The following is a 26,633-nucleotide window of genomic DNA, read 5'->3' on the forward strand; positions in this document are numbered from 1 at the left end:
TCTGGCTTTGGAGTTTCTAGCTGGGAGAAAGGAGGCTGCCTCTTTGGGCTTGTGGCCCTTTGGTGCCGTTGCTGGGGGTTGCAGCGAGTGCAGGTAGAGGAGGGCTGTTTTCTAGTGCAGGACATTGTCCTGGCAGGCCTGGGAGAGGGTTGACGAGCCCTGTGCTGTCAAGAGGGCGGTCATGCTCCCCACAGCCTTGTGTTGGCCCTTGCATAGCGCTCCCCTTAGCTGGTGCTGGCCCTTTTTGAGCCTGGTCTCTGGCGTGACACATGTGGAGAACAGCAGCGAAGCTGGAGAGGGATATTGAGAACAAACCTTCTGCAGAGCGGGTGGGGGAACTGGGGGTGTTTTGTTTGCAGAAAAAGAAGGCTGAGGGGGACACCTGATCGGTCTCTACAATGACCTAACGTGAGGTGGTGACGAGGTAGGTGTCAGTCTCTTATCCCTAAGAAGAAGCGATAGGACACAAAGTAACGTCTTCAAGTTGAGCCAAGGGATGTTGACATTGGACGTATGGGAAAATATCCTCACCAAAGGGGTTATGAAGCACTGGAAGAGGCTCCTCAGTGAACTGGTTGAGTCGCCATTCTGAGACGTATTGAAAATACGTGTAGATGTGGCACTTAGGGATTTGGTTTGGTGGTGGCCGTGGTAGTCTGAAGTTAACGGTTGTACTCAATAATGTGGGAGTGGGTGTAGAAAAGTCCACAGGGCCTGACGGGCTGCACCCGGGAACGTGGAGGGAGCCGGGTGATGTCTTGAGGAGGCCACTGTACATTAGCTTGGCAAGGTTATGGTACCTGGGAGCAGTTCCTGAAGCCTAGAGAAAAGGTGATAGCCCTCGTACCTTGAAGAAGAGGAAGCTGGAGGATGTGAGAAAGTAGAGACTGGTGAGCCTGACCAAGTTTCCAGGGAAGGTGACGGAGGAAATGGTCCTGGAAAGAAGTTCCAAAGCCAGGAAGAAGAAGGAAGTGATGGGGGTTGTTGGCGTGGATTTCCAAAGGGGAAGTCGCGCTTGAGCTAGCTCCGTGTTGTCTGTGTTGAAGCAACTGGGTGTTGGACGAGGGGAGAGCAGTGGCTGTTGTTGAGCTGTACTTGAATGAAGCCTTTGTCTCTGTGTCCCACTACACGCTCCTAGAGAAGCTGAGAAAGCATGGGGTGTGTAAGTGGCCAGTGAGGTGGAGTGCAAAGTGGCCGGAGGGCTGTGCCCAGAGGCTTGTGATGAGTGGCAGGAGTAGATCCATGGGCACAAGTGTAACCAGATGGGAGTTCCACGGGCAAAGGTGGCAATCCTTTTTTAGTGTGAGGGTGGTCAAAGGGTGGAAGAGGTGAGAGTCTCTGTCCTGGAAGATGCTGAAAATCTGACTGGCTGTGGTCCTGGACAACCTGCTCCAGCTGGCCCTGCTGGAGCAGGGAGTTTGGAGCGCATGCTCTCCAGAGGTTTCTGCTGAACCAGATGGTTCTGTGTTTCTGTTTGCTGGGAGGGCCCAGAGTGTCCTGCTGGGGAAGAGAGTTTGTCAAATCTGTGCTGGCACGGGGAGACTTTGCCAGGGACGTACGCAGGGGGGTACTGTCATGTGGAAGCCCTCATGCCAGTGATACGCTTGTGTCATGTTCTGGAAGCCCCCCAGGTGCCAGTCTGCATTGTTGTTGGTAGCGGTGGTGACATATTTCCGAGGCAAGGTCTTGTGGCCCATTTCCACCCACCCTGGTGGCCTGTGGAGCCCTGTCTTTGTGCCGGGTGAAGGCGGAAGAGCCTTGGGAGAAGAAAGGAAGAGGAGGCATCTCGGGCTGTGATGCAGGAGAACTTTATTGAAAGAAAAGAGGGAAAGGGCAGGAGCAGCAAGTGGAAGGGAGCTCATGTGAGGTGCAAGTAGGGCAAGCGTCAGCTAAGGTCCCTTGCGTGCAGTAGCCGTTGCCGGAGTCCCGAGGTCTTCCAGCCGTGCGGTGGGAGTTGCCCAGCAGAAGTTCTTTGCTGGTGAAGGCATTTGCAGGGGCGAGTAGTGGACCTAGCAGACAGGGTGATGGAAAGAAGGAAGTGGGAGAAGAGGAGGAGGCACATGGGCCATGTTTCCCAGCAGCCTGGGCTGGCCCTCTTCCCTGCTTCCTTGCTTGGTGCCTTGAGAGGAGGAGCGAAGCCATGTGCCAGCGAGTAGCCAGAGGTGCGTCCTCAGTCCCTGCGGCGGCTTGCATGGTGTGGGTGGTTGGTATGAGGGGTGCTGGGGAGGGCCCTTAGCAGGGGTAGCAGCCTCTTCTGCCGCCGAAGCAGCCCAGGCCTCCCAAGCCGTAGCCGTAGCCGTAGCCGAAGGCGCCGGAGGAGACGGGCACTCCCTGGTAGCTGAGTTCGTTTCCCACGGCAGCGGATGCGGAGGATCCGACGGCGGTGCTCTGTGGGAAGGAGCTGAGGATGGGTCCTGGCAGGGTGACGACCACGGTGGGCGGCTGGATGACGACGCGGGAGTCCTCGCACTGTCGGACACAGGGCTCGTTGCAGCTGTTAGCCAGCGGGGTGGGTCCGCAGGGGCGGCAGAGGTCGTTGCAGGCCATGTGTGTGGTGTGGAGGGTCCCTGGAAGAGAGGGTGTTGAGAAAGCGTAGGGTGGTGGGGGTGTGAGGGGGATGTTGCAGGAGGGTGAGGGAGTGGGGAGGGCTGTTGCGGGTGCGAGGGGAGCACGGGGGTGGTGAGGCGTCAGGGCTGGTGAGGCTGTGGTCAGAGCGTGTTGGAAGAGAAGGTGCATGTGGGTCAGGAGAAGGAGGGGAAGGGGGCTGAGGCTCACCTTGCAGGGCGCGGAGGAGAAGGCGTGAGGAGAAGCGTGTGAGGGAGAGAGGCGCTGGTTGGGCTTTTATGCTGGTCCCCGAGGGGCGGAACAGGCTTTGCGCATGGCAGCATCATTCAGCAAGCAGCTCTTGCATGCCGCAGCGTGGCAAGTAACGAGGCGGGGTGTGTTTGCCTTCCCACAACGCACCCTTGTCATGTCCTCCTCTTTTGGATGTGTCCGCTTGCCCTGGTAGAAGCTTTGAAGTGAGAGTAGGTTTTTGGGAGGATACGCATGGATGCCTGTTGTCAGAGCAGTTGGCGGATGCGCATGGCAGCATTATTCAGCAAGAAGCTCTTGCATGGCACAGCCATTGAAGTAATGAGGTGGGGTGTGTTTTCCTTCCCACAACACTCCCTTGTCACGTCCTGCTCTTGAGGACGTGTGCGCTTGGCCCTGGCAGCAGCTTTCAAGCGGCAGTATTAGAGGCCAAAGGCTTGGTGTTGATGGCGTGTGTCATGGTGGGCAGAAGACGCAGCCAAAGCGTAGGTGAGGTGGGGTGTCGTCAGTGAGGTCATGCCGTGGTACCTGTGTGGTGTGGTTTGTGGGTGCGTTGTGGCGAGGGGGCCCCATTTCCTCGCAGGCCTGTCAGGCTTCTCTTGGCTTTGGATGTGTGCTGGACGTGAGGTGCTGCCCCTTTCATGCCGTTCAGTCCTTCCCTTCCTTCTTCCTTGCTCCCAACTCTCTAAGCCTGTCCCTTCCCGTTGGGTGTGCTCTGTGGGTGTCTTGTCGCCCCTCTGGCTTTGGAGTTTCTAGCTGGGAGAAAGGAGGCTGCCTCTTTGGGCTTGTGGCCCTTTGGTGCCGTTGCTGGGGGTTGCAGCGAGTGCAGGTAGAGGAGGGCTGTTTTCTAGTGCAGGACATTGTCTTGGCAGGCCTGGGAGAGGGTTGACGAGCCCTGTGCTGTCAAGAGGGCGGTCATGCTCCCCACAGCCTTGTGTTGGCCCTTGCATAGCGCTCCCCTTAGCTGGTGCTGGCCCTTTTTGAGCCTGGTCTCTGGCGTGACACATGTGGAGAACAGCAGCGAAGCTGGAGAGGGATATTGAGAACAAACCTTCTGCAGAGCAGGTGGGGAACTGGGGGTGTTTTGTTTGCAGAAAAAGAAGGCTGAGGGGGACACCTGATCGGTCTCTACAATGACCTAACGTGAGGTGGTGACGAGGTAGGTGTCAGTCTCTTCTCCCTAAGAAGAAGCGATAGGACACAAAGTAACGTCTTCAAGTTGAGCCAAGGGATGTTGACATTGGACGTATGGGAAAATATCCTCACCAAAGGGGTTATGAAGCACTGGAAGAGGCTCCTCAGTGAACTGGTTGAGTCGCCATTCTGAGACGTATTGAAAATACGTGTAGATGTGGCACTTAGGGATTTGGTTTGGTGGTGGCCGTGGTAGTCTGAAGTTAACGGTTGTACTCAATAATGTGGGAGTGGGTGTAGAAAAGTCCACAGGGCCTGACGGGCTGCACCCGGGAACGTGGAGGGAGCTGGGTGATGTCTTGAGGAGGCCACTGTACATTAGCTTGGCAAGGTTATGGTACCTGGGAGCAGTTCCTGAAGCCTAGAGAAAAGGTGATAGCCCTCGTACCTTGAAGAAGAGGAAGCTGGAGGATGTGAGAAAGTAGAGACTGGTGAGCCTGACCAAGTTTCCAGGGAAGGTGACGGAGGAAATGGTCCTGGAAAGAAGTTCCAAAGCCAGGAAGAAGAAGGAAGTGATGGGGGTTGTTGGCGTGGATTTCCAAAGGGGAAGTCGCGCTTGAGCTAGCTCCGTGTTGTCTGTGTTGAAGCAACTGGGTGTTGGACGAGGGGAGAGCAGTGGCTGTTGTTGAGCTGTACTTGAATGAAGCCTTTGTCTCTGTGTCCCACTACACGCTCCTAGAGAAGCTGAGAAAGCATGGGGTGTGTAAGTGGCCAGTGAGGTGGAGTGCAAAGTGGCCGGAGGGCTGTGCCCAGAGGCTTGTGATGAGTGGCAGGAGTAGATCCATGGGCACAAGTGTAACCAAATGGGAGTTCCACGGGCAAAGGTGGCAATCCTTTTTTAGTGTGAGGGTGGTCAAAGGGTGGAAGAGGTGAGAGTCTCTGTCCTGGAAGATGCTGAAAATCTGACTGGCTGTGGTCCTGGACAACCTGCTCCAGCTGGCCCTGCTGGAGCAGGGAGGTTGGAGCGCATGCTCTCCAGAGGTTTCTGCTGAACCAGATGGTTCTGTGTTTCTGTTTGCTGGGAGGGCCCAGAGTGTCCTGCTGGGGAAGAGAGTTTGTCAAATCTGTGCTGGCACGGGGAGACTTTGCCAGGGACGTACGCAGGGGGGTACTGTCATGTGGAAGCCCTCATGCCAGTGATACGCTTGTGTCATGTTCTGGAAGCCCCCCAGGTGCCAGTCTGCATTGTTGTTGGTAGCGGTGGTGACATATTTCCGAGGCAAGGTCTTGTGGCCCATTTCCACCCACCCTGGTGGCCTGTGGAGCCCTGTCTTTGTGCCGGGTGAAGGCGGAAGAGCCTTGGGAGAAGAAAGGAAGAGGAGGCATCTCGGGCTGTGATGCAGGAGAACTTTATTGAAAGAAAAGAGGGAAAGGGCAGGAGCAGCAAGTGGAAGGGAGCTCATGTGAGGTGCAAGTAGGGCAAGCGTCAGCTAAGGTCCCTTGCGTGCAGTAGCCGTTGCCGGAGTCCCGAGGTCTTCCAGCCGTGCGGTGGGAGTTGCCCAGCAGAAGTTCTTTGCTGGTGAAGGCATTTGCAGGGGCGAGTAGTGGACCTAGCAGACAGGGTGATGGAAAGAAGGAAGTGGGAGAAGAGGAGGAGGCACATGGGCCATGTTTCCCAGCAGCCTGGGCTGGCCCTCTTCCCTGCTTCCTTGCTTGGTGCCTTGAGAGGAGGAGCGAAGCCATGTGCCAGCGAGTAGCCAGAGGTGCGTCCTCAGTCCCTGCGGCGGCTTGCATGGTGTGGGTGGTTGGTATGAGGGGTGCTGGGGAGGGCCCTTAGCAGGGGTAGCAGCCTCTTCTGCCGCCGAAGCAGCCCAGGCCTCCCAAGCCGTAGCCGTAGCCGTAGCCGAAGGCGCCGGAGGAGACGGGCACTCCCTGGTAGCTGAGTTCGTTTCCCACGGCAGCGGATGCGGAGGATCCGACGGCGGTGCTCTGTGGGAAGGAGCTGAGGATGGGTCCTGGCAGGGTGACGACCACGGTGGGCGGCTGGATGACGACGCGGGAGTCCTCGCACTGTCGGACACAGGGCTCGTTGCAGCTGTTAGCCAGCGGGGTGGGTCCGCAGGGGCGGCAGAGGTCGTTGCAGGCCATGTGTGTGGTGTGGAGGGTCCCTGGAAGAGAGGGTGTTGAGAAAGCGTAGGGTGGTGGGGGTGTGAGGGGGATGTTGCAGGAGGGTGAGGGAGTGGGGAGGGCTGTTGCGGGTGCGAGGGGAGCACGGGGGTGGTGAGGCGTCAGGGCTGGTGAGGCTGTGGTCAGAGCGTGTTGGAAGAGAAGGTGCATGTGGGTCAGGAGAAGGAGGGGAAGGGGGCTGAGGCTCACCTTGCAGGGCGCGGAGGAGAAGGCGTGAGGAGAAGCGTGTGAGGGAGAGAGGCGCTGGTTGGGCTTTTATGCTGGTCCCCGAGGGGCGGAACAGGCTTTGCGCATGGCAGCATCATTCAGCAAGCAGCTCTTGCATGCCGCAGCGTGGCAAGTAACGAGGCGGGGTGTGTTTGCCTTCCCACAACGCACCCTTGTCATGTCCTCCTCTTTTGGATGTGTCCGCTTGCCCTGGTAGAAGCTTTGAAGTGAGAGTATGTTTTTGGGAGGATACGCATGGATGCCTGTTGTCAGAGCAGTTGGCGGATGCGCATGGCAGCATTATTCAGCAAGAAGCTCTTGCATGGCACAGCCATTGAAGTAATGAGGTGGGGTGTGTTTTCCTTCCCACAACACTCCCTTGTCACGTCCTGCTCTTGAGGACGTGTGCGCTTGGCCCTGGCAGCAGCTTTCAAGCGGCAGTATTAGAGGCCAAAGGCTTGGTGTTGATGGCGTGTGTCATGGTGGGCAGAAGACGCAGCCAAAGCGTAGGTGAGGTGGGGTGTCGTCAGTGAGGTCATGCCGTGGTACCTGTGTGGTGTGGTTTGTGGGTGCGTTGTGGCGAGGGGGCCCCATTTCCTCGCAGGCCTGTCAGGCTTCTCTTGGCTTTGGATGTGTGCTGGACGTGAGGTGCTGCCCCTTTCATGCCGTTCAGTCCTTCCCTTCCTTCTTCCTTGCTCCCAACTCTCTAAGCCTGTCCCTTCCCGTTGGGTGTGCTCTGTGGGTGTCTTGTCGCCCCTCTGGCTTTGGAGTTTCTAGCTGGGAGAAAGGAGGCTGCCTCTTTGGGCTTGTGGCCCTTTGGTGCCGTTGCTGGGGGTTGCAGCGAGTGCAGGTAGAGGAGGGCTGTTTTCTAGTGCAGGACATTGTCTTGGCAGGCCTGGGAGAGGGTTGACGAGCCCTGTGCTGTCAAGAGGGCGGTCATGCTCCCCACAGCCTTGTGTTGGCCCTTGCATAGCGCTCCCCTTAGCTGGTGCTGGCCCTTTTTGAGCCTGGTCTCTGGCGTGACACATGTGGAGAACAGCAGCGAAGCTGGAGAGGGATATTGAGAACAAACCTTCTGCAGAGCGGGTGGGGAACTGGGGGTGTTTTGTTTGCAGAAAAAGAAGGCTGAGGGGGACACCTGATCGGTCTCTACAATGACCTAACGTGAGGTGGTGACGAGGTAGGTGTCAGTCTCTTCTCCCTAAGAAGAAGCGATAGGACACAAAGTAACGTCTTCAAGTTGAGCCAAGGGATGTTGACATTGGACGTATGGGAAAATATCCTCACCAAAGGGGTTATGAAGCACTGGAAGAGGCTCCTCAGTGAACTGGTTGAGTCGCCATTCTGAGACGTATTGAAAATACGTGTAGATGTGGCACTTAGGGATTTGGTTTGGTGGTGGCCGTGGTAGTCTGAAGTTAACGGTTGTACTCAATAATGTGGGAGTGGGTGTAGAAAAGTCCACAGGGCCTGACGGGCTGCACCCGGGAACGTGGAGGGAGCTGGGTGATGTCTTGAGGAGGCCACTGTACATTAGCTTGGCAAGGTTATGGTACCTGGGAGCAGTTCCTGAAGCCTAGAGAAAAGGTGATAGCCCTCGTACCTTGAAGAAGAGGAAGCTGGAGGATGTGAGAAAGTAGAGACTGGTGAGCCTGACCAAGTTTCCAGGGAAGGTGACGGAGGAAATGGTCCTGGAAAGAAGTTCCAAAGCCAGGAAGAAGAAGGAAGTGATGGGGGTTGTTGGCGTGGATTTCCAAAGGGGAAGTCGCGCTTGAGCTAGCTCCGTGTTGTCTGTGTTGAAGCAACTGGGTGTTGGACGAGGGGAGAGCAGTGGCTGTTGTTGAGCTGTACTTGAATGAAGCCTTTGTCTCTGTGTCCCACTACACGCTCCTAGAGAAGCTGAGAAAGCATGGGGTGTGTAAGTGGCCAGTGAGGTGGAGTGCAAAGTGGCCGGAGGGCTGTGCCCAGAGGCTTGTGATGAGTGGCAGGAGTAGATCCATGGGCACAAGTGTAACCAAATGGGAGTTCCACGGGCAAAGGTGGCAATCCTTTTTTAGTGTGAGGGTGGTCAAAGGGTGGAAGAGGTGAGAGTCTCTGTCCTGGAAGATGCTGAAAATCTGACTGGCTGTGGTCCTGGACAACCTGCTCCAGCTGGCCCTGCTGGAGCAGGGAGTTTGGAGCGCATGCTCTCCAGAGGTTTCTGCTGAACCAGATGGTTCTGTGTTTCTGTTTGCTGGGAGGGCCCAGAGTGTCCTGCTGGGGAAGAGAGTTTGTCAAATCTGTGCTGGCACGGGGAGACTTTGCCAGGGACGTACGCAGGGGGGTACTGTCATGTGGAAGCCCTCATGCCAGTGATACGCTTGTGTCATGTTCTGGAAGCCCCCCAGGTGCCAGTCTGCATTGTTGTTGGTAGCGGTGGTGACATATTTCCGAGGCAAGGTCTTGTGGCCCATTTCCACCCACCCTGGTGGCCTGTGGAGCCCTGTCTTTGTGCTGGGTGAAGGCGGAAGAGCCTTGGGAGAAGAAAGGAAGAGGAGGCATCTCGGGCTGTGATGCAGGAGAACTTTATTGAAAGAAAAGAGGGAAAGGGCAGGAGCAGCAAGTGGAAGGGAGCTCATGTGAGGTGCAAGTAGGGCAAGCGTCAGCTAAGGTCCCTTGCGTGCAGTAGCCGTTGCCGGAGTCCCGAGGTCTTCCAGCCGTGCGGTGGGAGTTGCCCAGCAGAAGTTCTTTGCTGGTGAAGGCATTTGCAGGGGCAAGTAGTGGACCTAGCAGACAGGGTGATGGAAAGAAGGAAGTGGGAGAAGAGGAGGAGGCACATGGGCCATGTTTCCCAGCAGCCTGGGCTGGCCCTCTTCCCTGCTTCCTTGCTTGGTGCCTTGAGAGGAGGAGCGAAGCCATGTGCCAGCGAGTAGCCAGAGGTGCGTCCTCAGTCCCTGCGGCGGCTTGCATGGTGTGGGTGGTTGGTATGAGGGGTGCTGGCGAGGGCCCTTAGCAGGGGTAGCAGCCTCTTCTGCCGCCGAAGCAGCCCAGGCCTCCCAAGCCGTAGCCGTAGCCGTAGCCGAAGGCGCCGGAGGAGACGGGCACTCCCTGGTAGCTGAGTTCGTTTCCCACGGCAGCGGATGCGGAGGATCCGACGGCGGTGCTCTGTGGGAAGGAGCTGAGGATGGGTCCTGGCAGGGTGACGACCACGGTGGGCGGCTGGATGACGACGCGGGAGTCCTCGCACTGTCGGACACAGGGCTCGTTGCAGCTGTTAGCCAGCGGGGTGGGTCCGCAGGGGCGGCAGAGGTCGTTGCAGGCCATGTGTGTGGTGTGGAGGGTCCCTGGAAGAGAGGGTGTTGAGAAAGCGTAGGGTGGTGGGGGTGTGAGGGGGATGTTGCAGGAGGGTGAGGGAGTGGGGAGGGCTGTTGCGGGTGCGTGGGGAGCGCGGGTGGTGAGGAGGCGTCAGGGCTGCTGAGGCTGTGGTCAGAGCGTGTTGGAAGAGAAGGTGCATGTGGGTCAGGAGAAGGAGGGGAAGGGGGCTGAGGCTCACCTTGCAGGGCGCGGAGGAGAAGGCGTGAGGAGAAGCGTGTGAGGGAGAGAGGCGCTGGTTGGGCTTTTATGCTGGTCCCCGAGGGGCGGGACAGGCTTTGCGCATGGCAGCATCATTCAGCAAGCAGCTCTTGCATGCCGCAGCGTGGCAAGTAACGAGGCGGGGTGTGTTTGCCTTCCCACAACGCACCCTTGTCATGTCCTCCTCTTTTGGATGTGTCCGCTTGCCCTGGTAGAAGCTTTGAAGTGAGAGTAGGTTTTTGGGAGGATACGCATGGATGCCTGTTGTCAGAGCAGTTGGCGGATGCGCATGGCAGCATTATTCAGCAAGAAGCTCTTGCATGGCACAGCCATTGAAGTAATGAGGTGGGGTGTGTTTTCCTTCCCACAACACTCCCTTGTCACGTCCTGCTCTTGAGGACGTGTGCGCTTGGCCCTGGCAGCAGCTTTCAAGCGGCAGTATTAGAGGCCAAAGGCTTGGTGTTGATGGCGTGTGTCATGGTGGGCAGAAGACGCAGCCAAAGCGTAGGTGAGGTGGGGTGTCGTCAGTGAGGTCATCCCGTGGTACCTGTGTGGTGTGGTTTGTGGGTGCGTTGTGGCGAGGGGGCCCCATTTCCTCGCAGGCCTGTCAGGCTTCTCTTGGCTTTGGATGTGTGCTGGACGTGAGGTGCTGCCCCTTTCATGCCGTTCAGTCCTTCCCTTCCTTCTTCCTCGCTCCCAACTCTCTAAGCCTGTCCCTTCCCGTTGGGTGTGCTCTGTGGGTGTCTTGTCGCCCCTCTGGCTTTGGAGTTTCTAGCTGGGAGAAAGGAGGCTGCCTCTTTGGGCTTGTGGCCCTTTGGTGCCGTTGCTGCGGGTTGCAGCGAGTGCAGGTAGAGGAGGGCTGTTTTCTAGTGCAGGACATTGTCCTGGCAGGCCTGGGAGAGGGTTGACGAGCCCTGTGCTGTCAAGAGGGCGGTCATGCTCCCCACAGCCTTGTGTTGGCCCTTGCATAGCGCTCCCCTTAGCTGGTGCTGGCCCTTTTTGAGCCTGGTCTCTGGCGTGACACATGTGGAGAACAGCAGCGAAGCTGGAGAGGGATATTGAGAACAAACCTTCTGCAGAGCGGGTGGGGGAACTGGGGGTGTTTTGTTTGCAGAAAAAGAAGGCTGAGGGGGACACCTGATCGGTCTCTACAATGACCTAACGTGAGGTGGTGACGAGGTAGGTGTCAGTCTCTTCTCCCTAAGAAGAAGCGATAGGACACAAAGTAACGTCTTCAAGTTGAGCCAAGGGATGTTGACATTGGACGTATGGGAAAATATCCTCACCAAAGGGGTTATGAAGCACTGGAAGAGGCTCCTCAGTGAACTGGTTGAGTCGCCATTCTGAGACGTATTGAAAATACGTGTAGATGTGGCACTTAGGGATTTGGTTTGGTGGTGGCCGTGGTAGTCTGAAGTTAACGGTTGTACTCAATAATGTGGGAGTGGGTGTAGAAAAGTCCACAGGGCCTGACGGGCTGCACCCGGGAACGTGGAGGGAGCCGGGTGATGTCTTGAGGAGGCCACTGTACATTAGCTTGGCAAGGTTATGGTACCTGGGAGCAGTTCCTGAAGCCTAGAGAAAAGGTGATAGCCCTCGTACCTTGAAGAAGAGGAAGCTGGAGGATGTGAGAAAGTAGAGACTGGTGAGCCTGACCAAGTTTCCAGGGAAGGTGACGGAGGAAATGGTCCTGGAAAGAAGTTCCAAAGCCAGGAAGAAGAAGGAAGTGATGGGGGTTGTTGGCGTGGATTTCCAAAGGGGAAGTCGCGCTTGAGCTAGCTCCGTGTTGTCTGTGTTGAAGCAACTGGGTGTTGGACGAGGGGAGAGCAGTGGCTGTTGTTGAGCTGTACTTGAATGAAGCCTTTGTCTCTGTGTCCCACTACACGCTCCTAGAGAAGCTGAGAAAGTATGGGGTGTGTAAGTGGCCAGTGAGGTGGAGTGCAAAGTGGCCGGAGGGCTGTGCCCAGAGGCTTGTGATGAGTGGCAGGAGTAGATCCATGGGCACAAGTGTAACCAAATGGGAGTTCCACGGGCAAAGGTGGCAATCCTTTTTTAGTGTGAGGGTGGTCAAAGGGTGGAAGAGGTGAGAGTCTCTGTCCTGGAAGATGCTGAAAATCTGACTGGCTGTGGTCCTGGACAACCTGCTCCAGCTGGCCCTGCTGGAGCAGGGAGGTTGGAGCGCATGCTCTCCAGAGGTTTCTGCTGAACCAGATGGTTCTGTGTTTCTGTTTGCTGGGAGGGCCCAGAGTGTCCTGCTGGGGAAGAGAGTTTGTCAAATCTGTGCTGGCACGGGGAGACTTTGCCAGGGACGTACGCAGGGGGGTACTGTCATGTGGAAGCCCCCATGCCAGTGATACGCTTGTGTCATGTTCTGGAAGCCCCCCAGGTGCCAGTCTGCATTGTTGTTGGTAGCGGTGGTGACATATTTCCGAGGCAAGGTCTTGTGGCCCATTTCCACCCACCCTGGTGGCCTGTGGAGCCCTGTCTTTGTGCCGGGTGAAGGCGGAAGAGCCTTGGGAGAAGAAAGGAAGAGGAGGCATCTCGGGCTGTGATGCAGGAGAACTTTATTGAAAGAAAAGAGGGAAAGGGCAGGAGCAGCAAGTGGAAGGGAGCTCATGTGAGGTGCAAGTAGGGCAAGCGTCAGCTAAGGTCCCTTGCGTGCAGTAGCCGTTGCCGGAGTCCCGAGGTCTTCCAGCCGTGCGGTGGGAGTTGCCCAGCAGAAGTTCTTTGCTGGTGAAGGCATTTGCAGGGGCGAGTAGTGGACCTAGCAGACAGGGTGATGGAAAGAAGGAAGTGGGAGAAGAGGAGGAGGCACATGGGCCATGTTTCCCAGCAGCCTGGGCTGGCCCTCTTCCCTGCTTCCTTGCTTGGTGCCTTGAGAGGAGGAGCGAAGCCATGTGCCAGCGAGTAGCCAGAGGTGCGTCCTCAGTCCCTGCGGCGGCTTGCATGGTGTGGGTGGTTGGTATGAGGGGTGCTGGCGAGGGCCCTTAGCAGGGGTAGCAGCCTCTTCTGCCGCCGAAGCAGCCCAGGCCTCCCAAGCCGTAGCCGTAGCCGTAGCCGAAGGCGCCGGAGGAGACGGGCACTCCCTGGTAGCTGAGTTCGTTTCCCACGGCAGCGGATGCGGAGGATCCGACGGCGGTGCTCTGTGGGAAGGAGCTGAGGATGGGTCCTGGCAGGGTGACGACCACGGTGGGCGGCTGGATGACGACGCGGGAGGCCTCGCACTGTCGGACACAGGGCTCGTTGCAGCTGTTAGCCAGCGGGGTGGGTCCGCAGGGGCGGCAGAGGTCGTTGCAGGCCATGTGTGTGGTGTGGAGGGTCCCTGGAAGAGAGGGTGTTGAGAAAGCGTAGGGTGGTGGGGGTGTGAGGGGGATGTTGCAGGAGGGTGAGGGAGTGGGGAGGGCTGTTGCGGGTGCGTGGGGAGCGCGGGTGGTGAGGAGGCGTCAGGGCTGCTGAGGCTGTGGTCAGAGCGTGTTGGAAGAGAAGGTGCATGTGGGTGAGGAGAAGGAGGGGAAGGGGGCTGAGGCTCACCTTGCAGGGCGCGGAGGAGAAGGCGTGAGGAGAAGCGTGTGAGGGAGAGAGGCGCTGGTTGGGCTTTTATGCTGGTCCCCGAGGGGCGGGACAGGCTTTGCGCATGGCAGCATCATTCAGCAAGCAGCTCTTGCATGCCGCAGCGTGGCAAGTAACGAGGCGGGGTGTGTTTGCCTTCCCACAACGCACCCTTGTCATGTCCTCCTCTTTTGGATGTGTCCGCTTGCCCTGGTAGAAGCTTTGAAGTGAGAGTAGGTTTTTGGGAGGATACGCATGGATGCCTGTTGTCAGAGCAGTTGGCGGATGCGCATGGCAGCATTATTCAGCAAGAAGCTCTTGCATGGCACAGCCATTGAAGTAATGAGGTGGGGTGTGTTTTCCTTCCCACAACACTCCCTTGTCACGTCCTGCTCTTGAGGACGTGTGCGCTTGGCCCTGGCAGCAGCTTTCAAGCGGCAGTATTAGAGGCCAAAGGCTTGGTGTTGATGGCGTGTGTCATGGTGGGCAGAAGACGCAGCCAAAGCGTAGGTGAGGTGGGGTGTCGTCAGTGAGGTCATGCCGTGGTACCTGTGTGGTGTGGTTTGTGGGTGCGTTGTGGCGAGGGGGCCCCATTTCCTCGCAGGCCTGTCAGGCTTCTCTTGGCTTTGGATGTGTGCTGGACGTGAGGTGCTGCCCCTTTCATGCCGTTCAGTCCTTCCCTTCCTTCTTCCTTGCTCCCAACTCTCTAAGCCTGTCCCTTCCCGTTGGGTGTGCTCTGTGGGTGTCTTGTCGCCCCTCTGGCTTTGGAGTTTCTAGCTGGGAGAAAGGAGGCTGCCTCTTTGGGCTTGTGGCCCTTTGGTGCCGTTGCTGGGGGTTGCAGCGAGTGCAGGTAGAGGAGGGCTGTTTTCTAGTGCAGGACATTGTCCTGGCAGGCCTGGGAGAGGGTTGACGAGCCCTGTGCTGTCAAGAGGGCGGTCATGCTCCCCACAGCCTTGTGTTGGCCCTTGCATAGCGCTCCCCTTAGCTGGTGCTGGCCCTTTTTGAGCCTGGTCTCTGGCGTGACACATGTGGAGAACAGCAGCGAAGCTGGAGAGGGATATTGAGAACAAACCTTCTGCAGAGCGGGTGGGGGAACTGGGGGTGTTTTGTTTGCAGAAAAAGAAGGCTGAGGGGGACACCTGATCGGTCTCTACAATGACCTAACGTGAGGTGGTGACGAGGTAGGTGTCAGTCTCTTATCCCTAAGAAGAAGCGATAGGACACAAAGTAACGTCTTCAAGTTGAGCCAAGGGATGTTGACATTGGACGTATGGGAAAATATCCTCACCAAAGGGGTTATGAAGCACTGGAAGAGGCTCCTCAGTGAACTGGTTGAGTCGCCATTCTGAGACGTATTGAAAATACGTGTAGATGTGGCACTTAGGGATTTGGTTTGGTGGTGGCCTTGGTAGTCTGAAGTTAACGGTTGGACTCAATAATGTGGGACTGTGTGTAGAAAAGTCCACAGGGCCTGACGGGCTGCAGCCGGGAACGTGGAGGGAGCTGGGTGATGTCTAGAGGAGGCCACTCTACATTAGCTTGGCAAGGTTATGGTACCTGGGAGCAGTTCCTGAAGCCTAGAGAAAAGGTGATAGCCCTCGTACCTTGAAGAAGAGGAAGCTGGAGGATGTGAGAAAGTAGAGACTGGTGAGCCTGACCAAGTTTCCAGGGAAGGTGACGGAGGAAATGGTCCTGGAAAGAAGTTCCAAAGCCAGGAAGAAGAAGGAAGTGATGGGGGTTGTTGGCGTGGATTTCCAAAGGGGAAGTCGCGCTTGAGCAAGCTCCGTGTTGTCTGTGTTGAAGCAACTGGGTGTTGGACGAGGGGAGAGCAGTGGCTGTTGTTGAGCTGTACTTGAATGAAGCCTTTGTCTCTGTGTCCCACTACACGCTCCTAGAGAAGCTGAGAAAGTATGGGGTGTGTAAGTGGCCAGTGAGGTGGAGTGCAAAGTGGCCGGAGGGCTGTGCCCAGAGGCTTGTGATGAGTGGCAGGAGTAGATCCATGGGCACAAGTGTAACCAAATGGGAGTTCCACGGGCAAAGGTGGCAATCCTTTTTTAGTGTGAGGGTGGTCAAAGGGTGGAAGAGGTGAGAGTCTCTGTCCTGGAAGATGCTGAAAATCTGACTGGCTGTGGTCCTGGACAACCTGCTCCAGCTGGCCCTGCTGGAGCAGGGAGGTTGGAGCGCATGCTCTCCAGAGGTTTCTGCTGAACCAGATGGTTCTGTGTTTCTGTTTGCTGGGAGGGCCCAGAGTGTCCTGCTGGGGAAGAGAGTTTGTCAAATCTGTGCTGGCACGGGGAGACTTTGCCAGGGACGTACGCAGGGGGGTACTGTCATGTGGAAGCCCTCATGCCAGTGATACGCTTGTGTCATGTTCTGGAAGCCCCCCAGGTGCCAATCTGCATTGTTGTTGGTAGCGGTGGTGACATATTTCCGAGGCAAGGTCTTGTGGCCCATTTCCACCCACCCTGGTGGCCTGTGGAGCCCTGTCTTTGTGCCGGGTGAAGGCGGAAGAGCCTTGGGAGAAGAAAGGAAGAGGAGGCATCTTGGGCTGTGATGCAGGAGAACTTTATTGAAAGAAAAGAGGGAAAGGGCAGGAGCAGCAAGTGGAAGGGAGCTCATGTGAGGTGCAAGTAGGGCAAGCGTCAGCTAAGGTCCCTTGCGTGCAGTAGCTGTTGCCGGAGTCCCGAGGTCTTCCAGCCGTGCGGTGGGAGTTGCCCAGCAGAAGTTCTTTGCTGGTGAAGGCATTTGCAGGGGCGAGTAGTGTACCTAGCAGACAGGGTGATGGAAAGAAGGAAGTGGGAGAAGAGGAGGAGGCACATGGGCCATGTTTCCCAGCAGCCTGGGCTGGCCCTCTTCCCTGCTTCCTTGCTTGGTGCCTTGAGAGGAGGAGCGAAGCCATGTGCCAGCGGGTAGCCAGAGGTGCGTCCTCAGTCCCTGCGGCGGCTTGCATGGTGTGGGTGGTTGGTATGAGGGGTGCTGGCGAGGGCCCTTAGCAGGGGTAGCAGCCTCTTCTGCCGCCGAAGCAGCCCAGGCCTCCCAAGCCGTAGCCGTAGCCGTAGCCGAAGGCGCCGGAGGAGACGGGCACTCCCTGGTAGCTGAGTTCGTTTCCCACGGCAGCGGATGCGGAGGATCCGACGGCGGTGCTCTGTGGGAAGGAGCTGAGGATGGGTCCTGGCAGGGTGACGACCACGGTGGGCGGCTGGATGACGACGCGGGAGTCCTCGCACTGTCGAACACAGGGCTCGTTGCAGCTGTTAGCCAGCGGGGTGGGTCCGCAGGGGCGGCAGAGGTCGTTGCAGGCCATGTGTGTGGTGTGGAGAGTCCCTGGAAGAGAGAGAGGGTGTTGAGAAAGCGTAGGGTGGTGGGGGTGTGAGGGGGATGTTGCAGGAGGGTGAGGGGGTAGGGAGGGCTGTTGCGGGTGCGTGGGGAGCGCGGGTGGTGGTGAGGCGTCAGGGCTGGTGCGGCTGTGGTCAGAGCGTGTTGGAAGAGAAGGTGCATGTGGGTGAGGAGAAGGAGGGGAAGGGGGCTGAGGCTCACCTTGCAGGGCGCGGAGGAGAAGGCGTGAGGAGAAGCGTGTGAGGGAGAGAGGCGCTGGTTGGGCTTTTATGCTGGTCCCCGAGGGGCGGGACAGGCTTTGCGCATGGCAGCATCATTCAGCAAGCAGCTCTTGCATGCCGCAGCGTGGCAAGTAACGAGGCGGGGTGTGTTTGCCTTCCCACAACGCACCCTTGTCATGTCCTCCTCTTTTGGATGTGTCCGCTTGCCCTGGTAGAAGCTTTGAAGTGAGAGTAGGTTTTTGGGAGGATACGCATGGATGCCTGTTGTCAGAGCAGTTGGCGGATGCGCATGGCAGCATTATTCAGCAAGAAGCTCTTGCATGGCACAGCCATTGAAGTAATGAGGTGGGGTGTGTTTTCCTTCCCACAACACTCCCTTGTCACGTCCTGCTCTTGAGGACGTGTGCGCTTGGCCCTGGCAGCAGCTTTCAAGCGGCAGTATTAGAGGCCAACGGCTTGGTGTTGATGGCGTGTGTCATGGTGGGCAGAAGATGCAGCCAAAGCGTAGGTGAGGTGGGGTGTCGTCAGTGAGGTCATCCCGTGGTACCTGTGTGGTGTGGTTTGTGGGTGCGTTGTGGCGAGGGGGCCCCATTTCCTCGCAGGCCTGTCAGGCTTCTCTTGGCTTTGGATGTGTGCTGGACGTGAGGTGCTGCCCCTTTCATGCCGTTCAGTCCTTCCCTTCCTTCTTCCTCGCTCCCAACTCTCTAAGCCTGTCCCTTCCCGTTGGGTGTGCTCTGTGGGTGTCTTGTCGCCCCTCTGGCTTTGGAGTTTCTAGCTGGGAGAAAGGAGGCTGCCTCTTTGGGCTTGTGGCCCTTTGGTGCCGTTGCTGGGGGTTGCAGCGAGTGCAGGTAGAGGAGGGCTGTTTTCTAGTGCAGGACATTGTCCTGGCAGGCCTGGGAGAGGGTTGACGAGCCCTGTGCTGTCAAGAGGGCGGTCATGCTCCCCACAGCCTTGTGTTGGCCCTTGCATAGCGCTCCCCTTAGCTGGTGCTGGCCCTTTTTGAGCCTGGTGTCTGGCGTGACACATGTGGAGAACAGCAGCGAAGCTGGAGAGGGATATTGAGAACAAACCTTCTGCAGAGCGGGTGGGGGAACTGGGGGTGTTTTGTTTGCAGAAAAAGAAGGCTGAGGGGGACACCTGATCGGTCTCTACAATGACCTAACGTGAGGTGGTGACGAGGTAGGTGTCAGTCTCTTCTCCCTAAGAAGAAGCGATAGGACACAAAGTAACGTCTTCAAGTTGAGCCAAGGGATGTTGACATTGGACGTATGGGAAAATATCCTCACCAAAGGGGTTATGAAGCACTGGAAGAGGCTCCTCAGTGAACTGGTTGAGTCGCCATTCTGAGACGTATTGAAAATACGTGTAGATGTGGCACTTAGGGATTTGGTTTGGTGGTGGCCGTGGTAGTCTGAAGTTAACGGTTGTAGTCAATAATGTGGGAGTGGGTGTAGAAAAGTCCACAGGGCCTGACGGGCTGCACCCGGGAACGTGGAGGGAGCCGGGTGATGTCTTGAGGAGGCCACTCTACATTAGCTTGGCAAGGTTATGGTACCTGGGAGCAGTTCCTGAAGCCTAGAGAAAAGGTGATAGCCCTCGTACCTTGAAGAAGAGGAAGCTGGAGGATGTGAGAAAGTAGAGACTGGTGAGCCTGACCAAGTTTCCAGGGAAGGTGACGGAGGAAATGGTCCTGGAAAGAAGTTCCAAAGCCAGGAAGAAGAAGGAAGTGATGGGGGTTGTTGGCGTGGATTTCCAAAGGGGAAGTCGCGCTTGAGCAAGCTCCGTGTTGTCTGTGTTGAAGCAACTGGGTGTTGGACGAGGGGAGAGCAGTGGCTGTTGTTGAGCTGTACTTGAATGAAGCCTTTGTCTCTGTGTCCCACTACACGCTCCTAGAGAAGCTGAGAAAGTATGGGGTGTGTAAGTGGCCAGTGAGGTGGAGTGCAAAGTGGCCGGAGGGCTGTGCCCAGAGGCTTGTGATGAGTGGCAGGAGTAGATCCATGGGCACAAGTGTAACCAAATGGGAGTTCCACGGGCAAAGGTGGCAATCCTTTTTTAGTGTGAGGGTGGTCAAAGGGTGGAAGAGGTGAGAGTCTCTGTCCTGGAAGATGCTGAAAATCTGACTGGCTGTGGTCCTGGACAACCTGCTCCAGCTGGCCCTGCTGGAGCAGGGAGGTTGGAGCGCATGCTCTCCAGAGGTTTCTGCTGAACCAGATGGTTCTGTGTTTCTGTTTGCTGGGAGGGCCCAGAGTGTCCTGCTGGGGAAGAGAGTTTGTCAAATCTGTGCTGGCACGGGGAGACTTTGCCAGGGACGTACGCAGGGGGGTACTGTCATGTGGAAGCCCTCATGCCAGTGATACGCTTGTGTCATGTTCTGGAAGCCCCCCAGGTGCCAGTCTGCATTGTTGTTGGTAGCGGTGGTGACATATTTCCGAGGCAAGGTCTTGTGGCCCATTTCCACCCACCCTGGTGGCCTGTGGAGCCCTGTCTTTGTGCCGGGTGAAGGCGGAAGAGCCTTGGGAGAAGAAAGGAAGAGGAGGCATCTTGGGCTGTGATGCAGGAGAACTTTATTGAAAGAAAAGAGGGAAAGGGCAGGAGCAGCAAGTGGAACGGAGCTCATGTGAGGTGCAAGTAGGGCAAGCGTCAGCTAAGGTCCCTTGCGTGCAGTAGCCGTTGCCGGAGTCCCGAGGTCTTCCAGCCGTGCGGTGGGAGTTGCCCAGCAGAAGTTCTTTGCTGGTGAAGGCATTTGCAGGGGCGAGTAGTGGACCTAGCAGACAGGGTGATGGAAAGAAGGAAGTGGGAGAAGAGGAGGAGGCACATGGGCCATGTTTCCCAGCAGCCTGGGCTGGCCCTCTTCCCTGCTTCCTTGCTTGGTGCCTTGAGAGGAGGAGCGAAGCCATGTGCCAGCGGGTAGCCAGAGGTGCGTCCTCAGTCCCTGCGGCGGCTTGCATGGTGTGGGTGGTTGGTATGAGGGGTGCTGGCGAGGGCCCTTAGCAGGGGTAGCAGCCTCTTCTGCCGCCGAAGCAGCCCAGGCCTCCCAAGCCGTAGCCGTAGCCGTAGCCGAAGGCGCCGGAGGAGACGGGCACTCCCTGGTAGCTGAGTTCGTTTCCCACGGCAGCGGATGCGGAGGATCCGACGGCGGTGCTCTGTGGGAAGGAGCTGAGGATGGGTCCTGGCAGGGTGACGACCACGGTGGGCGGCTGGATGACGACGCGGGAGGCCTCGCACTGTCGGACACAGGGCTCGTTGCAGCTGTTAGCCAGCGGGGTGGGTCCGCAGGGGCGGCAGAGGTCGTTGCAGGCCATGTGTGTGGTGTGGAGGGTCCCTGGAAGAGAGAGAGGGTGTTGAGAAAGCGTAGGGTGGTGGGGGTGTGAGGGGGATGTTGCAGGAGGGTGAGGGAGTGGGGAGGGCTGTTGCGGGTGCGTGGGGAGCGCGGGGGTGGTGAGGCGTCAGGGCTGGTGAGGCTGTGGTCAGAGCGTGTTGGAAGAGAAGGTGCATGTGGGTCAGGAGAAGGAGGGGAAGGGGGCTGAGGCTCACCTTGCAGGGCGTGGAGGAGAAGGCGTGAGGAGAAGCGTGTGAGGGAGAGAGGCGCTGGTTGGGCTTTTATGCTGGTCCCCGAGGGGCGGAACAGGCTTTGCGCATGGCAGCATCATTCAGCAAGCAGCTCTTGCATGCCGCAGCGTGGCAAGTAACGAGGCGGGGTGTGTTTGCCTTCCCACAACGCACCCTTGTCATGTCCTCCTCTTGAGGATGTGTCCACTTGTCCCCGGCGGCAGCTTCCAAGTGGCAGTAGTAGAGGCCAAAGGCTTGGTGTTGATGGCGTGTGTCAGGGCATTTGGCAGATGCGACCAAAGCGTAGGTGAGGTGGGGTGTCGTCAGTGAGGTCATCCTGTGGCACTCGTGCTGTCTGGTTAGTGGGTGTGTTTTGAAGAGAAGGCCCCTTTCCTCGCCGGCCTGTCAGGCTGCTCTGGGCTTTGGATGTGTGCCGGGTGTGAGGCGCTGCCCCTTCTGTCACGTGTGGTCCTTCCCTTGCTTGATGCCCGCTCTCTAAGCCTGTCTTTAGGCCTGGCCTTTCCTGTTGGGTGTGTTCTGTGTGTGTCTTGGTACCCCTTTTGCTTGTAGGGTTGTATTTAAGAGAAAGGAGGATGTGTGTTGGGCCTTGTTGGTCCTTGGTACCTTTCCTGGGAGTGTCAGTGTAAGCAGGCAGAGGAGGGCTGTTTGGGAGAGCAGGACATTTTCCTAGCAGCCGTGTTTGAGAGCTCACAATACCTGTGCTGTCAGGAGTCTGGTCACACTCCCTAAAACCGAGTGTTGGGCCTTGCATGTTGCTCCCCTTCCCTGGTACTGGCATGGTTGCAGCTATGGCTCTGGCGTGACACAGTGCTCAAAGTTGGGTGCCTCACAAGGGCAGATGAGTTTGTGGAGAGCCCGTGAGTGTGGTGAGAGGCAGTGGGGGAGCGTGAGGGGCAGGCAGGGGAAGCTGGTGAGCCAGGGACTTTGGGGTTTTTCCTTGGACTTAGTGCCAAGGGGTGAGGCTCTTTGCATAGGGTTTGATGGAGAGAAGCAGAATTGGGAGATTGCAGAGAGTATCTCAGGCGAGCATGCTGCACGTGGTGTCAGAGCGGAGGCCCTGGCTTTTGTGGCTGCATGCCCAAGGGCTGCTAAGTGGCAAGGCCTGCCCCAATTAACCCAAGGTGAGAGCTTTGCAGGCTGTTTGTCAAGCCAGCAGGGGTTGTTGCTGAGGAAGGTAAATTGCGGTATGAAGGAATGCTTTCCAAGTGGATGTACGCAAGTCCCCGTGGCCTGAAAGTTGCTGGTCATGAATGGCATGGAAGCTGGCTGATGTCCTCAAGGGGCCTCTTTCAATTATCTTGTGAAGATCATGGTTCCTCAGAGCAGTTGCTGATGTCTGGAAGAGAGCTCATGCCCCTGCTGTCTTTGAGAAGGTCGGGAGGGATGACTGGTGAAAGTAGAGGCTGTTGAGCTCGACCTTGCTCCTGTGGAAGGTGATGGACAGAATGAAGCCAGCAAGCAGTGCCAAGCCCAGGAAGGGCAAGGAGGTGATGGGGAATCGTCAGCGTGAATTTCAGAAGGTGAAATGATGCTTGACCAACCTCAGTGTCTTCAAAGCTGCAGTGAGTAGCTTTGTGACTGAGGAGAGAGCTGTGCCTGGTATTTACCTTAACTTTTTCTCATGCTGTCGGAGGTGATCTTTCTCTCTCTTTGGCACTTGTGAGGCCCTGTGTGGAGTCCTGTGTCGAATTGTGGGCTTCCCATTGAAGGGCAGAAAAGGACTTAGTGGAGCGAGTGGAGTGCAGGGCCAGCAATACGCCGAAGCGAGTTGAGACACTTTTCTATATGTGATAGCCTGGAGAGCTGAGAGGTTTTTCAGGCAGGAGGCAAGTCTGCGCAGGGGAGATGTCCTCAGTGTATCTAAATCCCACATGGGAGGTGTCGTGGTTCTATGACAGCAAGCAATGCTGACCTTGCAGCCGCTCGCTCACCCCTCCCCCCAGCAGGATGGGGAAGAGAATCGGAAGAGTAAAAGTGAGAAGACTCGTGGGTTGAGATCAAAACAGTTGAATAGGTAGAGCAGAAGCTGCGCACAGGAGGAAAGGCAGAGAAGGAGTTCCTTCACTCCTTCCCATCGGCAGGCAGGTGTTGAGCCATGTCCAGGAAAGCAGCGCTCCAACACGCGTGATGTTTACTTGGGAAGGCAAATGTCATAACACCAGATGTTCCCCACCCTTTTTTCTTGGAAGACAAACTTGTTACCGCCAAACATCACCGCCCCCCTTCTTTCTTCTTCCCCGGGCATTATAGAATGAGTATGACATCATATGGCATGGAATCCGATCAATGCTTATCAATATCTAAAGGACAGGTGTCAAGAGGATGGGGCCAGAGTCTTTTCAGTGGTGCCTGGCGACAGGTCAAGGGGTACAGGCAATTGTGACACAGGAAATTCCATGAGGAATTGTGAGGGAACACAACTTTGCTTTGAGGGTGGAGAAGCACTGGCACAGTCTGCCCAGAGAGGCTGTGGAGTCTCCTTCTCTGGAGATATTCCAAACCACCTGGATGCGTTCCTGTGCAACCTGATCTCAGTGACCCTTTTTTAGAAGGGGGGTTGGACTAGATGTTTTCTGCAGGTGCCTTCCATTCTTTGCATCTTTGCTTCTGTGATTCTGTCATCTGGACAGGCTGGATCGATAGGTTGAGGTCAGTGGTATGATTTTCAAGAAGGCCGAGTGCCGGGTCCTGCACTTGGGTCACACAAGCCCCATGCAGCGCTACAGGCGTGGGGCAGAATGGCCGGAAAGCTGCTTGCGGAAAAGGAGCTGGAGGTGTTGTTCGACAGCCGTCTGAATATGAGCCAGCAGTATGCCCAGGTGGCCAAGAAGTCCACTAGCATCCTGTCTTGTATCAGAAGTAGTGTGGCCAGCAGGAGTAGGACGAGGGAAGTGATCGTTCCCCTGTTTTCGGCCCTAGTGTCACCGCAACCTGGAATCCAGTGTTGAGTTTTGGGCCCCTCACTACAAGAAAGACCTTGAGGTGCTGGAGTGTCTGCAAAGAAGGACAAAGAGGCTGTTGAGGGGTGTAGAGGAGAATTCTTCTGAGGAGTGCATGAGAGAACTGGGGTTGTTTAGCCTGGAGAAAAGGAGACTGAGGGGAGACCTTATCGTGCTCTACAGCTCCCTGAAGGGAGGTTGTGGCGAGGTAGGTGTCAGTCAGCCTCAGGTTGCACCATGGAAGGTTCAGATTGGATCCCAGGTAAATGTCTTCACGGAAAGCATTGTCAAGCAATGGAAGAGGATTCCCATGGAAGTGGTTAAGTCCCCATGCCTGGTGGAATTTTAAAACAGTAGGCATGGACATAAGGGCCATGGTTTCATGGTGTAGTTGGTCGTGTTAGGTTAAGGGTTGGATGCACTGATCTTAAGGGTCTTTTCCTACCTCAAGCATTCTATGATTCTGAGTGTGTGCTGACATGGAGAACTTGCATCATACAAATGGCTAGAAGTGCATTAGTGTTTCCAAGCCTTTGTTTGGGCAAGCGAATGGCTTGTGTAATGCGCTCAAAGTGCACAGGGTTAGAGTTGGTGGTTTTGCTGGGGACATATTTCCTAGGAGAACTCTTGTGGCCCTTTTCCACCCAACGTGATGGGCTGTGTATCCCTGGCTTTGTGGTGGGTGAGATTGGAAGAGCCTTGTGAGAAGAAAGAAAGTAGAGGCTTGTGAACCTGTTATGCAAGAGAACTTTATTGAGGCCAAAGAGTGCAAAGGCAGGAGCGCCAAGTGGAAGGGAGCCGGTCTGATGAACAGGTAGGGTGACCATCACCTTCCATCCCTTCTTGTGTGAGATAGACCTTGGCAGAGCAGAGACGTCTTCCTGGCTCGCAGTAGGCGGGGCACCCTAGAGGTCTGCAGTGAGCTTTGGCTTGTCCGAAGGTGGTGCAGCAGAGAGTAGTGGACCTAGCAGAAGGGGCGATGTAAAGAAGGAAGTGTGAGAAGAGGAGGAGGCACATGGGCCATGTTTGCAGGCAGCGCGGGCTGGCCGTCTCCCTGCTTTCCGTGCTTGGTGCCTTGAGAGGAGGAGCCGCAGAGGATGATCTTGTCTGCAGGCAAAGGCCTGCGGAGGTGTGTATCCTCAGTCCCTCCTGTGGCTTCCCTGGTTCGGGTGGTTGGTGTCAGAGTTGTTGGCGAGGGCCCTTAGCAGGGGTAGCAGCCTCTTCTGCCGCCGAAGCAGCCCAGGCCTCCCAAGCCGTAGCCGTAGCCGAAGGCGCCGGAGGAGACGGGCACTCCCTGGTAGCTGAGTTCGTTTCCCACGGCAGCAGATGCGGAGGATCCGACGGCGGTGCTCTGTGGGAAGGAGCTGAGGATGGGTCCTGGCAGGGTGACGACCACGGTGGGCGGCTGGATGACGACGCGGGAGTCCTCGCACTGTCGGACACAGGGCTCGTTGCAGCTGTTAGCCAGCGGGGTGGGTCCGCAGGGGCGGCAGAGGTCGTTGCAGGCCATGTGTGTGGAGAGTCCGTGAGTGTGGTGAGAGGCAGTGGGGGAGTGTGAGGAACAGGCAGGGGAGGCTGGTGAGCCAGGGCCTTTGGGAGTTTTTACTTAAGGTGAATGCCAAGGGGTGAGGCTCTCTGCATAGGGTATGATGGTCAGCAAGAGAATTTGGAGATTGCAGAGGGCATTGCAGGTGAGGATGCTGAACATTGCTTCAGAGTTGTGGCCCTGGTGTTGGTGGATGCGTGCCCAAGGGTTGCTGACAGTGAAGGTCTGCCCCAATTAACCCAAGGTGAGTGTTTTGCAGGCTGTTTGTCAAGCCAGCCGCACTTGTTGCTGAGGAAGGTGAATTGCGGTAGGAAGGAGTGCTTTCCAAGTGGATGTACGCAAGTCCCTGTGGCCTGACAGGTGGTCGTCCTAAATGTCATGGGAGCTGGCTGATGTCCTCGAGCGGCCTCTGTGGATTATCTTGTGAAGGTCATGGTTCCTCGGAGCAGTTGCTGATGGCTGGAAGAGAGCTCATACCCCTGCTGTCTTGGAGAAGGTCGGGAGGGATGACTGGTGAAAGTAGAGGCTGGTGGGCTCGACCTCGCTCCTGTGGAAGGTGATGGACAGAATGAAGCCAGCAAGCAGTGCCAATCCCAGGAATGAGAAGCAGGTGGTGGAGAGTCATAACCGAGAAGTTACGAAGGAGAAATTATGCTTGACTAACCTCAGTGTCTTCAAAGCTGAAGTGACGAGCTTTGTGAATGAGGAGAGAGCTGTGACTGGTGCTTACCTCAGCTTTTTCATAAAAGCTTTGACATTTTCTCCTCCTAGACAAGCTCAGACCGTTTGGGTGCCTAAGTGACCCGTGAGGTAGACTGTAATTTTGTGGAAGGGCTGGTCCCAGAGTCTTGTGATGAGTGGTCCAAAGTGCAGTTGGATGCAAGTCTCAAGTGATATAGCCCAGGACTCAGGCCCGTGGGGCCAACAGTGTTCTGCATCCACCTCAGTGTCCTGTGCAGTGGGACAGAATGCCCCCTCAGAGAGTTGGCAGCAGGTGCAAAATGTGGAGGAGTGGCTGAGGCAGGGGTTGGTTTTGGCAGCATTCAGAGGGAATTGGAGAGGCTGGAGAAGGGGGCTAGAGTGCAATCTCCAGAAGTTAAACCGAGGGCAATGCAAAGTCCTGCATCTGTGGAGGAATACCGCTGGTCACCAGGACATGCTGTGGGCCACAAGGCTGGAAAGCAGCTTTGTTGGGCACGACTTTGTGTTGTTGGTGGAGAACAAGGTGAGTAGAAGGCAGCAATGCAGCCTTGGGGCAAAAGAGTTCAAGAGTCACCAGGGCATCATTGGGAAGAGCGTTGCTGGCAGTTTGGGGGAGGTGAACGTTCTCTGTCTTTGGCACTTGTGAGGCCCTCTGTGGAGCCCTGTGTGGAGTTGTGGGCTCCCCATCGAAAGACAGACAAGGACTCAGTGAAGCGAGTGAAGTGCAGGGCCAGCAATACGGTGAAGCGAAAGGAGCAACCTTCCTCTGAGTGGAAGCCTTGAGGTCTGGGAGGTTTTTCAGGCAGGAGTCAAGGCAAGGGGAGAAGTCCTCAATGTCTAAATCCCGCATGGGAGGTGCCGTGTTTCAACACCAGC

General features: G+C 56.7%; 7 protein-coding genes across 7 annotated transcripts; all 7 read right to left on the reverse strand.

Moving 5' to 3' along the window:
- Positions 1–2,232: 2,232 nt before the first annotated feature.
- LOC309669390 (feather keratin-like) lies at positions 2,233–2,547 on the reverse strand (the record flags this gene model as incomplete). Its single annotated transcript, XM_082480040.1, has 1 exon — positions 2,233–2,547. The coding sequence occupies one exon, from the start codon at positions 2,545–2,547 to the stop codon at positions 2,233–2,235; it is 315 nt and encodes a 104-aa protein (XP_082336166.1).
- Positions 2,548–5,781: 3,234 nt separating this feature from the next.
- On the reverse strand, positions 5,782–6,096 carry LOC309668575 (feather keratin-like; the record flags this gene model as incomplete). The annotated part of the gene is made up of 1 exon (XM_082479028.1): positions 5,782–6,096. One exon carries the CDS (start codon positions 6,094–6,096, stop codon positions 5,782–5,784), a length of 315 nt encoding a protein of 104 aa, XP_082335154.1.
- Positions 6,097–9,330: 3,234 nt separating this feature from the next.
- LOC309668724 (feather keratin-like) lies at positions 9,331–9,645 on the reverse strand (the record flags this gene model as incomplete). Its single annotated transcript, XM_082479207.1, has 1 exon — positions 9,331–9,645. The coding sequence occupies one exon, from the start codon at positions 9,643–9,645 to the stop codon at positions 9,331–9,333; it is 315 nt and encodes a 104-aa protein (XP_082335333.1).
- Positions 9,646–12,881: 3,236 nt separating this feature from the next.
- Positions 12,882–13,196, reverse strand: LOC309668689 (feather keratin-like; the record flags this gene model as incomplete). Its single annotated transcript, XM_082479164.1, has 1 exon — positions 12,882–13,196. One exon carries the CDS (start codon positions 13,194–13,196, stop codon positions 12,882–12,884), a length of 315 nt encoding a protein of 104 aa, XP_082335290.1.
- A 3,236-nt stretch (positions 13,197–16,432) lies between these two features.
- Positions 16,433–16,747, reverse strand: LOC309669287 (feather keratin-like; the record flags this gene model as incomplete). Its single annotated transcript, XM_082479905.1, has 1 exon — positions 16,433–16,747. One exon carries the CDS (start codon positions 16,745–16,747, stop codon positions 16,433–16,435), a length of 315 nt encoding a protein of 104 aa, XP_082336031.1.
- Positions 16,748–19,987: 3,240 nt separating this feature from the next.
- Positions 19,988–20,302, reverse strand: LOC309686647 (feather keratin-like; the record flags this gene model as incomplete). The annotated part of the gene is made up of 1 exon (XM_082499386.1): positions 19,988–20,302. The coding sequence occupies one exon, from the start codon at positions 20,300–20,302 to the stop codon at positions 19,988–19,990; it is 315 nt and encodes a 104-aa protein (XP_082355512.1).
- A 4,408-nt stretch (positions 20,303–24,710) lies between these two features.
- LOC309686877 (feather keratin-like) lies at positions 24,711–25,019 on the reverse strand (the record flags this gene model as incomplete). The annotated part of the gene is made up of 1 exon (XM_082499670.1): positions 24,711–25,019. One exon carries the CDS (start codon positions 25,017–25,019, stop codon positions 24,711–24,713), a length of 309 nt encoding a protein of 102 aa, XP_082355796.1.
- Between the last annotated feature and the right edge of the window lie 1,614 nt (positions 25,020–26,633).

The sequence above is a fragment of the Vanellus vanellus genome (assembly GCF_965231255.1).
Source record: "Vanellus vanellus genome assembly, chromosome: 2".
Classification (NCBI taxonomy): domain Eukaryota; kingdom Metazoa; phylum Chordata; class Aves; order Charadriiformes; family Charadriidae; genus Vanellus; species Vanellus vanellus.